Below are 13,039 nucleotides of genomic sequence, written 5' to 3'. Positions count from 1 at the left end.
GATGGTTGTGTTATAAACATGCACGCACTGTGTGCAAGTAGACACTTGTCAACAGAGTTGTAGGTAAGCAACCTTTGAGCACTTAGTGTTTGAAATACTTGAGTAGAAAATCAAATCAACATGCATCTTGAGCTACAGTGAACCATTTTTTTAAAGCTCAGAAGAATACATAATAGACAAACCAGACAACTGTAGAAGGGGAGGAGTGAGACATGTTACAAAAGGTGAAAATCTGCCTGTGAGATAAATAGGAGAAAATACATACCCATAATCTTGGCGACTGCAATTTCAAAAAAGACCAAAGTGAACATAAATGCGAGGTGAAGCAATATGAGTGTATTGGATTCTAATATAAAGCAAGGAGGTTGTGTGAGATGAAAAGGGGAGGAGGGCAATAACACTTTCAGATAATATTTTAGGGATAAACATGGTTCGTGACTCCTTGTGATTGTATAGCAGTTGAAGTTCTTTAATTCTGTCATTACTTCTGAATCAAAAGTTGCCAAGTGAAGATTAATATATATAAAAGCAAAGTTACAATATCATCATATCAGTTTTCTGACATTAGTTAGTTGGATTGCTTTCATTAAAAGTTACTTTGCTGCCACACGTTCAACAGAGAGATGTAGCAAACATACACTTTGCATGTTTAAATTTGAGGTTCTTTGGGTTACTCCTAGATTACTTGGGCCAACATCAGAAAGAATTAACTTTTACTGTCTCTCCAAAAAAAAATAATAATAATAATAATTATCACAGAAGACATGCTGAGAAAGTACTGTTAAGATTTGTGTTGCTAATGTGTGGGCCTGATTGTACAGCAGTCAGTTGGTCTTGTACTACTGTTAAGAAAGTTCATGCTGTAGTTTCCAAGAGAACCTGAAGTGGTTGATGTGTAAGGAAGAGAGAAAACCCAAAACAGGGAAAGAAAAGAAAGCCAAGTCTTAAAGTTCATGACACTTCGTTCAATACAGAAGTAAACAGAACTCCAGGGAAAAGTAGAAGTGGAACATTACTACAAATTCACCCTGATATTTATGATGGCATCATTCTTGCCACCCAGCATAAGAATACCAGGAATACTCTGTCCTATGTTCAGCTCTGAAAAGCTCAAGCTACCTTGTCATCTATTTAGAGAAGCTAATCAATGAGTGTTGGGGAAAAAGTTTAGGTTAGAAGCTGGGAATGTGATAAGAGTAGGATACTTCTATCTAAACAAATCAAAATACTGCCAATCACTTTGGAGTTAATGTTGCTGCTTATTTGGGAAATTATCAATACCATTGAACTGGAAGGTGCAAAAAGAAAATGTTATACGAGTAAAAGTAAATGCTGGCCAGCATTGACTTTATCTCCTCAAATCCAGAGTTCAAAAACCCTTATGTTGAAATTGAAGACATTCTACAGATGAAAGGTCTCCAAATGATTCTGGTCAATTCTTTCTTCTTTTTTGATATTATGCTGAAGAAACATGCTAAAGATGAGGTATACAATACAGGGCAAAGATGCTTTGTTTGAAGTGAATATACTTTGGTATTAAAGCTTTTTGTTTTTTCTTTTCTAGCCTCTCGTAGTGCCTCATAGAATTCATTCAACAAGTAGAAATGTGAGAGAAGAAAAAACACGCTCTGAAATAAACTGTAAGCATGTATATATTAAATGTTCTCAATTTAGTTATTGATGTTCACCAATAACTTCCACTGGGATTGCTGGGTATCTGGCATATATAGAAACATTTTTATTGATATACAGCAAAATAAAAACATGTGCAGTTTCATCTACAGAGATAGGCTCCAGATGACTTTGCAGAATAAATATTAGTGCAAAATACTTGAATACAGTCTTTTAAGTCTGCACTCCAACGAATCTCAGCAGTGCTTCATCTTAAATGAGGAGGGTATAACCTGAGCTGATCAATGCATCTTCAGTCCAGAATGGGCATTCAGAGTGAGGCCAGATTCTGCTGAATAGCGCGCTGTTACAGTGCTGCTTAGTAAGTATACTGTATCTAGGTGTCTGAACATGAAAAGTATTGCAATTAAATCTTGGACTGTTCGGTCAAAAGACAAAGGTTCCCACAGAGCTGAAATGAAAATCTCTACCATTTTATAGGTGTTGCAGGGGAAGCTTCTTCATCCTTCATTAATTTAGTATCTTTTTGTCATTTTTACTTTCAAATTGAAACAAGTCATGCTGAAATCAGGAAAGGAGGAGGTCGATCGTTGGCTGTTAAAACCAGACTCCATCCCCTAAAATGCAGTTATTCCTTTGCTTAAATTAAACCAGAGTAATACTTGAAGCCTTTTTCTTAAGCTAAAATTAAGAGGAGGAGTATTAAGAGTATCTGCCAAAGAGCTGTCCTACAAGGTATGATTAGCACTCTCCAAATTTCATTCAAAGACCATTAGTGCTAGTGAGTCTCCCAGAAGAACAGATCCAAGAGTGAATTCACACAATGGATGTGTTTTTCTGTAAGTTACAGCTGTATTATTCCATTAAAGAGGGCGCTCCCCTGTCCTATTCTCTAAATCCTTTTCCCGGTCCATCTAAAGAGAAGTTGGGGCAAACGATGACAGTGCTGTCTTTGTGATAGAAGATGAGCAATTTCTGTGCCCATTGCTTTCTACTGGGCACAAGCTGTGCACATGTCAAAAGTTTTCATCCATGGTGATAAGATGGACTTGTTCAACTGAATTATTTCTTTTTATTAACCTTTGGAGCTAAATTCTTTCTTATCTCAGTCCAACTTAAATTCTTGGTTTTCTTTTTTCCTCTCTAGTTGGTCAAGTAAAATTTGATCCACCCTTGCGGAAGGAGACAGAGCCACATCATGAATTTGTGAGTAACAAGTAGCGTGGGCTTTGCATATTAATCCCTGCAAATACTCATGGAGGAGGAGAAATCTAAGATGTGTGGCATACTTCCTTAGCACCCCTAAACTCATTAGCAATTTCTCTAGTAAGTGGTAACATATTGGTCCTAAATCTTTTGGTGCCACTACACTATGTGCAGCAAGACCCCTTATTTGGGGTTCTGTCAGGTGTGACGTCTGTGGTAAGCAACAACTCTTTGTCTTGTGGGTTTCCTCTATCCTTTATACCTCATTGCCAAGTATATCATTCCCCTTAGTTATAGAATTATTTGTTTACTTATAGAATTATTGTGCTTACTCAAGTTTTGCTCTCCCTCAAGCTCTCATTGACAGTGATTGATATCAGAAATACTGTAATCATAAAATTGAGAGCCTGGAAAGAGCTATGATGCCCTAAAGAAATGGATTTGGGGGGGATTATTACTTTCCCACACAAATAAATTTTCTGTGGCCCCACTTTGAGTCTTTAAATCACACCTGAGCCATGCTGAGTCTAGCAGTTGGCATATTTTGTAAAGATGTATTGCCACTGTTTCGTTGTTTTCTTCCCACTGGTCTGTCAGTACAAGGGGAATGAGAATGCAAGCAGTGGGGGAAAAGGTGTCTGTGCTGTCTCATACATGCTGTTGCTGTAACTTCTTCTCTTCCATGGCGACTGTTGCTTTCCACATTTGTGCATGTGGGCAGTTCCTTCTCATTCCTGATGAAAGACACTCCTTTGCTTCCTTACTGCAGGCTTCCATATTCTGCTTATCTAAGGCAGGTGTTAAGGTGAAAAGGCTGGCCTGTTACTGGGGGGAGGGACACCAGCTCTGCTCCTCAAGTTGATTTTGGGAAAGGTGTGTGCCTAGGCATGGACTTTCTCTTCTTATAGTCTACAAACCCCGCGTGCGTGGGATTTCTGACGCCGATTTCCTTGTGTGGCTCTGTAGTGTACCAAGGTCTGCTTCGCTGTGCCCTGTCCTTTGGTAGTCTGCCAGGCGACTGTGGGTGGATGAGGTGGTATGTAATCTCACTCTTCCTCAGCAACTGGCTGGACAGGTAGTCTGCAGTTTCTGGTGTCTGTTCAAGACAGGAAAACAGCTTACCTAGTCACACTCAGGAGTTGCTCAACAATTTCAGATACCCTATATAGCCCTTGACTTAACTGCTTAATAGCATTGTTTAGGGGCCCTGATTATAAATATGTTTGTTGAGCATGATAGTAAAAGGTGAGTGTTTCTAACCATCAACTCACCTGTCACTTCAAAATGATTTTTTTGGAGTGATTTCAAGTTATCAGGACTTTCCTTCCCTACTGCATTGTTTGGATTTTAAAGAAAATGTTTGGTAACATCATATAGTTCAATATCATGCTTTTGTTCTTTAAGAATTTCATTTTATGTATAAGATCATAATTGCAAAAAGATCTTAATCGAGAAACTGAAGTTTTAAAAAACACTTTTCCAGTTAGTTTTCCTGGTATTCATTTTTATTTTATCCATCACTGACTATACAAACAATAACTGAGCTGGACAACCTCGTGGGATGGAGAGGTGGCTTTTTTGCACCCTTTCAACCTGTGTTGCTAAGCTGAGAGGAGAAGTTTTTCTGCAAGGTTTAAAACACAACTTTTGAAAGCACTTCTTTGGCAGGTGTTCTTGGAGAGGGGTTGAGCTTTTCCCCACATTTTATATTAACGAGCAGGACCGTAGTGCTTTGGATCCCCAAAGCTCTTGCTGCTGCAAGTGGGGACTCAAACTATTCAGACTAATTTTGCAGTTAAGGAAATCTTTTTTGTATTGTGTATTCCTGTCGGAGTTTACATCTTTCCAAGCTGTCCAAAGAACTTGCCTTACCTCCCTGTCCGTAAGAAAGATCTGTAACTGCGTGTTTGGATCTTTCTGAAGGGGGAAATTAACTGCCCCACTGCCCCTGTAAGAATGAAGCATGCAGACCTGCTTTGGCCTTTCAGGATAAAAAATTCCTTTATTTTAGGACACTTTGTATACTTTTCATCTTTAAAAGATTAATATCTTATTTCTGATGACTCGGCAGAAGTTTTTGTGTAATGCTAGTACAATTATTTGAGTTTGTTTTCAGTGTAAGCATGAATGGAAAAGAATGCCTTTTTATGAAACAATCATCAGTTTGACTGTCACAGAATTACTGTGATGTACATAAAAATGCCACTGCAAGCAAGATAGATAGTTCCAATAAGCAAAGGTAACTGCTTACATCAGATACTTGTATCTACATTAGCTGTTTTTGTAATATACTGCTAGCTGTAGATGCTGAATTAGAGTTGTGTTGGTTCTTGCAACTGCTGCAGGCAAGAGGGAAGCATAACTATGATTTTGTAAGTGAGAGCATTGGATTTAGAGACCAGAGAAAAACCATATTTTATCATTAGGTCTGAAACTTATGGACAATTTAAATTGGCATGTCAAATGCTTGCGAGAGAACTATTCAGAGAGTGGATGCTCTAGTGAAGAGCCTCAGCAGAAGACAGAGTAAGAAGTTTGTAATAATGTACATGCTCTCGGAGAGAGGAAATTATTTTAAATGGAAACGGGAGCAAGAAATGCCTGTCTCTTGCTCCACCGAAAACAATGCAGATCCCTTTTTATTTAAGCAATTCTTCTGACCCTTTTGCTTCTGTCTTACTAAGGCATGCTTAAATTTTATGCTAATTTACTTAAGGGTATGAGTGCACAAGCCAAAGGACTGGACCCCTGCAGCGTAGTGAGTTATTGGTGGTGGTACGTTGCCCATTATCACAGGTCAGCTGATGAACAATAATTCATTATTTTGGTGTAATTCGATAGTGTTTGGCGATGTGACCATACCCTCAGCTGTGTTTTGAAATACTTCCCCTCACCCCAGAACTGTTTTAACATGGTTTAAGCTTCAACTAACAACTCTTTTTTTTTTTCTTTTTCTTTCTTAGCAAGAAAATTTCCCTTTATGTATACTTGCCTTTCAGTCACAATGTAAATAACTTAAGTTTCTTGATCTCTATCTAATGAACAGCCTGACAGTAGCGATTTTTTGGACAATTCAGAAGAAATATACTACACTGCAAGATCTAACCTGGTATTTTTCATCTTATGCCTTTCTTTGTCAATGTTGGGTTTGTCTTTATTTTCCTTCTTCAAAGCTTGTGTTTTGTCCTGTTGTTGTACCAGTGTCTTCATCTGTGTTAGAGCCTTTCAGTGCAAGGTTTAGTCTATATGCATGTTTCTGTAATGTAGGAAAGAATTCTTAGTATGTTAGTATTGAAAATATCTAGCCCACATTCATGTCTAGTTGAATCATTTTTATTGAGGGGGCTCGTTCTAATTTATTTAACTGTCTTACAAATGCATAGTTTCTTAATTTTGGGGGAGGGTGGATTACAAATAGAAAAGACATTCTCTTTATATTTTTGTTTGGTAGTTCCATCAATTAGTCCCATGAAAGGCATTTAAAATTATATAAATTTAAATCTCAGAAGTCTCCCAACAATTATGTCACAGAATGAATGTAAACAATACAAATAACAAAGAATATTTAAAAAGCTGGGGTCATAAGTGCTTTCAGTGGCATTTGGCATCGTTTGTACTCTGATATATTTTCCAAACTTTCTCTTACTGCACTTCTAAAAAATTCAGTTGTTAGCACTGCAGTGTAAAAATTACTGTAGAAAGTGAGCTTTCTTTTTTCTTTGCTCTTTGGGAGCTATGCAGCTAGAAAAGCAATGTTTTTAAATATTTGACATCTTCATATACTGTGGAAAACAAGAAAAAAATTGAGAAACATCCTGTACTAGATGAACTGCATTGTTTTAATAATGTTCTTTGATTTGTGAGTTGTATAATTTAAGTCCACGGGGGAGAGAGGAGGGAATGAAAAACTGTGTGTTTGGGGATTTCTTGTTTTGTTTTTTTTCCTGTGTGGCTTTTTTTTTTTTTCCCCCTCCATTGGTTGGCTTGGTGTGACTTGAATCTGTCAATACCATAATTACTGAGAGCTTGGGCTATGTCATCTTGGTCTTGGAAGTAACTTCATGTAGGTCTGCTTAAACATTTCACAAGTTGTTTTGAGGTCAGTAGCTTAGGTTTCTGTGTGTAGTGGGAACAGCTCCATCCTGTACAATTGCTCTGCTTTGGGTTTTGTTTCGCTTTGTTTTTTTCCTCCTCCAGTTTCTGGTGCTTTTTTGTTTTGTGTTTTTTCAGGTCGCTTTCAGCATTATTGCCAATCCTGTTAGCCTAGTATCTGTGGGTCTAAGAGATGAATGAGGATGTGCCTCCTAACTGGACCTTCCCTTTCCCATCTCTTTTGCCCCTTGCTGTTTACCACTCTCTCAGTAATGACTATGGTAAAGAAGGGAATTAATATTGTTGCAGTTATGAGAGAGCCTTTAAAGTAGGTTAACAGCACTTTCCCTGGGTTTTTCACAACTCCCTGTGCTCACTGTGAATCGAGAAGGGGAATTCTGCTTTGGTAATAGTGCTTCACTCATCTGGGGGTTCTCCCAACAAGACACAGCTACCAAGAGCTGCCAAAAGAATGGGAAAATTCAGTGCAGTTCTTGTTTGCGGGGGGGTTCAGACAAGATGCTACTACTCTTTGATCTGCTACAAATATAACTTTGCTTCATAACTAAACAAATCAACAGAGAATATTTTGCTCAAGGTGCAAGGCGCTTCACTTTTTCGGGATAAATTCTTTTTTTCTGCAACTAGTCAGCCCCAACTAACTTACCCAGTGCTTTCCGTAGCTTGAGGTTTTCTTGTACATAGTCCGTTCTGTTATTTAGGGTTCCTCATGTTCTTGTTCTGGGCATTGCGCTGTGTTTTGGCCACTGTTTTCTGACCTTCTCCCTCTTTGCCTCCGAAGCAGCAGAGGTCTGCTCAGTTCTAAAAACAGTTCTGTCTTACCTGTGCATTAGACTTTCCATAGCGTCAACCTCAACCGAATGCTTCGCCCACGTTTTCATTGCCCTTCTATGTACTTTAAGAGCAGTTTGGGCGTGGACTCAGTGAATAGGAGAGCTGAGCACTGCATTTGCCCCGAGTTCAATAAACTGTTTAAATCAAAATCATCTTCTTGAAAAATATGCACACCTTTGTTCTAGAACAAATCTCAAGTTTTATGCTGTCGTTCCTGGCTGAAGTATCTGAAGGGCAAATGGTTAGCTAACTGGATGACTGTTCGTCTTGTACTGGGACAACCACCCTGATGAAAGTCTCAGCACTCTACATGAACTGGCACAGTCGGACCAAATTTCTGTCAGTTAAAACATTTTTTTTTTTTTATTAAGTACATGTTCAGAAATAGTCTCAAGTATGTAACATCCTGCGGGGAAAAGTGCATAACTCTTTTTCGGGTTGTTTTTTCAACCATATCAGTTCCCTGTTCAGGTTCCCTGTGCCGCTTTGCAAACAGCTGGGTCAGTGTGATTGAGAGAGGTGCATGGGGTAGAGCAGAGAAGCTAGGAGCAAGGGCTGTTTCACCCAGCCTCTGCAGAGCTGTTGCTGCATGGGTAGCTGCGTCCCATCTCTCTGAGGCACTGTCTCGTACCTATGGGAGATGCAGTCTGTCAAGGGGAATCTGTAGGAGAATCTGGCTGCTGGTCCCAGAAGCCCCATTTCTGAGAAATGGAGCCTACCACCAACCCGATCCTAAACAGAAGGGCACGCTGAGCAAACGGAAGTACTCTAATTCGGGTTGTACTGACCCACAATGAAATACTGTGGCAAAAAAATCTTTTTTTTCCCCCCGAGTTTGTGGGCTTGTCATAGTTAGCTGAAAAATCATTCCAGTTCATATGCAGTAGACTTTGCCGCATACTTTGTTAAACTGTAAATACTATCATAGAATCACAAAAAAGTAAGGTGGGAAGGGACCTCTGGAGATCTCTGGTCTCGATAATCTAGATAGTCTAGGCTAGTGAGGAGAACTGAAGATAGCAATTATTTTCTCCCCTTAGCCTGTTCTTCTCCAGGCTACAAAAACTTCCTCATCTTTTCCTATTAGCTCACTTTCTCCTGCCCCCTAACCATCTTAGTGGCATTCTGCTGGATTCCCTCCAGGTTATCAATGTCTCTCTTGTCCTGGGAAGCCTCAGACTGGATGCAGCATCCATAGGTGCTCTCAGAAGTGCCAAATGCAGGGGGATAATCCCTTCCCTTGATCTGCTGGCTGTGCTCTTGCTAATACAGCACAGTATGTGATTGGCCACCTGTGCCACAAGTGCTTGCTGCTGACTTGTAGTCAACTCCTTGTCTCAAAAAGCTCCTTGTCTCAACCTCAAAATGCTCTTCCGCAGAGTTGGCCCCAGCCAGTTAGTCCTCTGCCTCCCCTCGTGCGCGCTGTTGTTGTCCCGGGTGCAGGACTTTGCAGTTGGCTGGGTTGAACCTCGTGAGGTTTTGTTGCCCCCTCCTCCAGCTTGCTCAGGTTTCTCTGAGTAGCAGCCCTGCCTTTTTTTGCAGATTTGTGTACTATGTGCCTTTTACCGGTTATCAGAGACCTTCCCCATTCACCACAACCTCTCAGAGATGATAGAGAGTGGGCCTGCAATGATGTCAGCCTGCTTTCTCAGCACCTTGGATGCGTCCCACGTGGTCCTAGTCTGCATCACAGTGACTGATTGGTAACGCTATAGCCAGTTGGGTGGGGGATATTGCTTGTTGGTTTTGGTTTTGCAATAGGGGGAAAAATTAAATGTTCCTGCATTGGACTTGATTCAACCTGCATTATTCAACACACAGTGAAAAGTATTGAATTCTACCTTTTTAGGAAGTGGGGGCAGAGGAGTAGAGCAGCACCTGAATTCAATATGTCAGCTCCCAGCCTAAGATTGTTTTCAGTTGTTCTATGAATTTAGCATTTATTTTGGACTTCTTTAGCAAATAATTCAATTAGAGGTTTACAGTTACCACTCAGTCTGCACTGTTGTATTTGCCAAATGCACTTACACGTTTGGTCCTGTTTAAATGCTTTGGTCGTGTCTATTTCTGTGGCTCATAAACATCTTCTGGATTTAATCATTTGTCATGAAGACTTTGGCAACGATTAGTTTTAAGAATGCAGTGTTTCAGAGTAGCTATTACTTGTTAATTGATTATTTGTGGCAGAGAAATTGAAGTACCAGTAGGAAAATGTTAGATAAGGAGGAGTGGCTGACACAGATGATGAAGAACTTTCCCTGGAAGACTTTGTTTGCTTTGTTCAGGTCATTGGGTTGTGGGTTTTTTGCCATATCTTTTCCTTCCCTGTAAGTTTTGGGTGTTTTCTTGCCTTGGCCAAAGTAAGTGAGAAAATGAGATTTCCAATTTTGTTGTTGGGAAGCAGTTTTAAAAATGCTGTGTGTCAAGGCCTTACCATAAGTAGTTAGAAAGTGATGTTCCTCTCCATTATATGGATATGAAGTAATATGGTTTCTGCCAAGTGGATGTGCATAAACAGAACGCGGACAGAATTGTACCATTGTACAAACAAGGGAAGACAAGGAACTGTAGCTACGCAGCAGTAATGCACGTGATTCCTCCCTGGTGATTGACTGAAGATTTATTTGGTCACGTTAATAAAATAGGATTTCCTATTTTGGATGTGTTAAACTATTGGCACTATCCAAAGAAATTCAAGAATGCAATTTGGGCATTAGAAGTACAGCATATGTATTAAGTAATTTTAGGCTCTTGTTAAAATAAGCATCCTTCTGTATGGAGGAATGTGGTAGGAATTGCTTAATCATTCATTTTACTGAGATAAAGATGTGTCTGTACCTTCTTATTTCATATATGTTAATAGTCCAAAGGTGATTTGTAGTCTTTAAAATTCAGAATTACTTCCCCAGCAGCTGATGGAGTTAAAGTCTTAATTTTGTCACTCCAAATAATCTTGTTTATCACTAGATTAAAATTTGAGGAATAGCAAATGTAGGAAGTAACTGTGAATTACTGGTTCACTGTATACATTCAGATTTGTTTTTTGAAGGATTGTAAACACACAAAAATGGATTTCCAGTACAACTAAGCCCTAGGCAATAAATCCCTTAATCAGGAAAGTAAGACTATGAAAGTTAAAGTAGCAATCAGTTCTTTGTGAAATAGTGCAGAAAATGATTATAACTTTTTGGAAATTAAAATGCTGAAGGTATTGTAGATTGGATCAGTCTCGGGAAATTTGTTTGACAGCATGGCCATATCCCCAAATTTGTCTTCACTTTGAGAAATCTCCATATTTCTTCAGTCATTGATTAATTTGATGTACATCTTGATTTCTCAGGAAGGTGTGAATGGCATTTCTGCAAGAGTTCTTCATATAATAATAGCTAGAATGATGAGAAGAATCAGTAATTATTCCCTGTATTATCGTCTTTTTAAGTGATCGCTGTCAGCAAACAGCATGGTAACTTGTACATGGATCTAGCTGCTCAGGAGGAGGTCGTCGGTAACTTGTGCTAGACTGCAGAGTAATTTGGGATTGCGGCTTTGATTTGGTATCAAGCTTGTTGACACTCTTCTCATTGCTACCAACCACAGACCTCAGGGTTGTTTTGGCAGATATCTGTCCGGTCACTCAGATCTAGTGTTGTCTGATCTAAAAAGAATTTCAGTCAACTAATGCTAATCGACATTGTACATACATTAAATGAAAATATTCATGGAGATTAATACTGCTGTTGGGATACTTTAAGGATGCAAGAGAGGTAAAGGCTTTTACTAAACAGACAGTTGCATCATTTAATAGTTAATGCTAATCTGTTATTGCTAGGAGGAATCCAGACCTGATAAGACTTCAGTTTAGTTGAAATACATTTATGTTTGGTTTAAAAAAATCTAATTATACTGATTGTTCTGATAAAGTACAACAGCTCTCTGGAGGCTTTGCAGAATGCATAGAGTACTTACCTCTGTTTGTATATCAAATATGTAGCGTGAAGGTTTGTAAAATTATAATTGCTGGATATATTTGGAATTGAGGGTACAAGAAAAAATATATTGAACTTTGGAAAGACTCTCGTGCTGTCAGCATTTATCTGTCAAGAGTGAAAAAAATGAATTTCCCTAGCAACGAATTGCATCCACATTGGGGGTGAAAGCAGGAATGTTTAAAAGGCTTGCAAGAACGCTAACAAGCAAGTTAAGGGCAGGAAGAGAAAAATATACATATCCTATTCTAATCGTAGTCTAAGGAATGCTAGTAGACAGCACAATAGTAAACTGAATAAATATGAAGGTTTTGTCCTTTTAAAGCATTTAAAGATAAGTAACTCTGGCGGATGTCATTTTTCATAAAGAGAATGCCTGTAAGTCTTGTAAGGTCTGGAGACAGATGAAGGCTTTTTATGTTTTATGGAGGTTTGCTTATTTTCTCTTGTTAATATTCCTGTCATTGCTGTACAGTATATATAGTCATGCATTGCACATTGTGTAAATTAAAATGGACAGACATTTTGGCTCTGCCCAACATAAGACTTTTATTTCCCCCTTCTGTTTAATCTGATTTTGGAACTTGTAGGCAAAACATTTGTCACTTAAGGTGGCAATCTCAGATTTCACTGTAGCACTCTAGGGTTTTTTTTCCCAACAGCCTTGCAGTCCTTAGTCCTTACACATGAACTCACACAACCCGTTTAACCTCCTTGTTTGGAGGTCTAGTGACATCTTATGTTTCCAGTCAGGTTGTTTTCTAGCCTAAAGCCTGAATGACAAAAATACTGGTGCTTGCGTCTAACTTCAGTGGAAGTTTCTGAGGTTATTTAGAAGTAATATAAGTATTCATGGTAAAGAAAGTTAAATCTGTGTAGCCTTGTGTTGGACAGGAGAACGTGAACTGATGGTGAGGACCAGCAAAAAGGAATTGGCTGGAGGTGACAGATGATGGGAATAATGAAGAGACTGAAAATGAGGAGAGCTTAGGACAACTTTTCTTGAGGGAAGGAGACTCCCACAATATCTCTTATGTCTTGGGAGAATATGAGAGGTCACTGAAGCAATCAAATGCTACTGAGATATGGTAGAAACACTCATGTGGAAACTATTGCCTTTACAGAGCAGACTTGAGGGTGCAGGAAACAAAACTTGGAACTACTTACTGAGTAGCAAACAATATTATACAGCTTTCTATTAAAGTGGTTGCCCTTCAGCTGAAAGCTGAGGTGGCTTGTGATTTGTCAGCTTGGAGCACAGGCAAGTC

The 13,039-nt window shown here is 39.1% G+C and overlaps 1 protein-coding gene across 8 annotated transcripts in view; it reads left to right on the top strand.

Annotated features, from left to right (window-relative positions):
* The window catches only part of MAP4K3 (mitogen-activated protein kinase kinase kinase kinase 3), an 80,092-nt gene that overhangs the window by 33,373 nt on the left and 33,680 nt on the right, over nucleotides 1-13,039 (top strand). For 5 of the 8 annotated variants that reach the window (XR_010883659.1, XM_067292859.1, XM_067292857.1 and 2 more), the window contains exons 13-15: nucleotides 1,565-1,640; nucleotides 2,780-2,838; nucleotides 5,885-5,947. Coding sequence is in view for 7 of the 8 variants with exons in the window: in XM_067292859.1 (XP_067148960.1) it covers nucleotides 1,565-1,640; nucleotides 2,780-2,838; nucleotides 5,885-5,947 (198 nt within the window). In the remaining variant the exon portion in view is untranslated. The remainder of the gene's footprint in view (nucleotides 1-1,564; nucleotides 1,641-2,779; nucleotides 2,839-5,884; nucleotides 5,948-13,039) is intronic. The other 3 variants (XM_067292862.1, XM_067292861.1, XM_067292860.1) reach the window with 1 other exon arrangement.

This window comes from Apteryx mantelli, chromosome 3 (genome assembly GCF_036417845.1).
Source record: "Apteryx mantelli isolate bAptMan1 chromosome 3, bAptMan1.hap1, whole genome shotgun sequence".
Taxonomy (NCBI): Eukaryota; Metazoa; Chordata; class Aves; order Apterygiformes; family Apterygidae; genus Apteryx; species Apteryx mantelli.
Note: the sequence above shows the minus strand (reverse complement) of the source record. Positions and strands in the feature narration are given on the sequence as shown.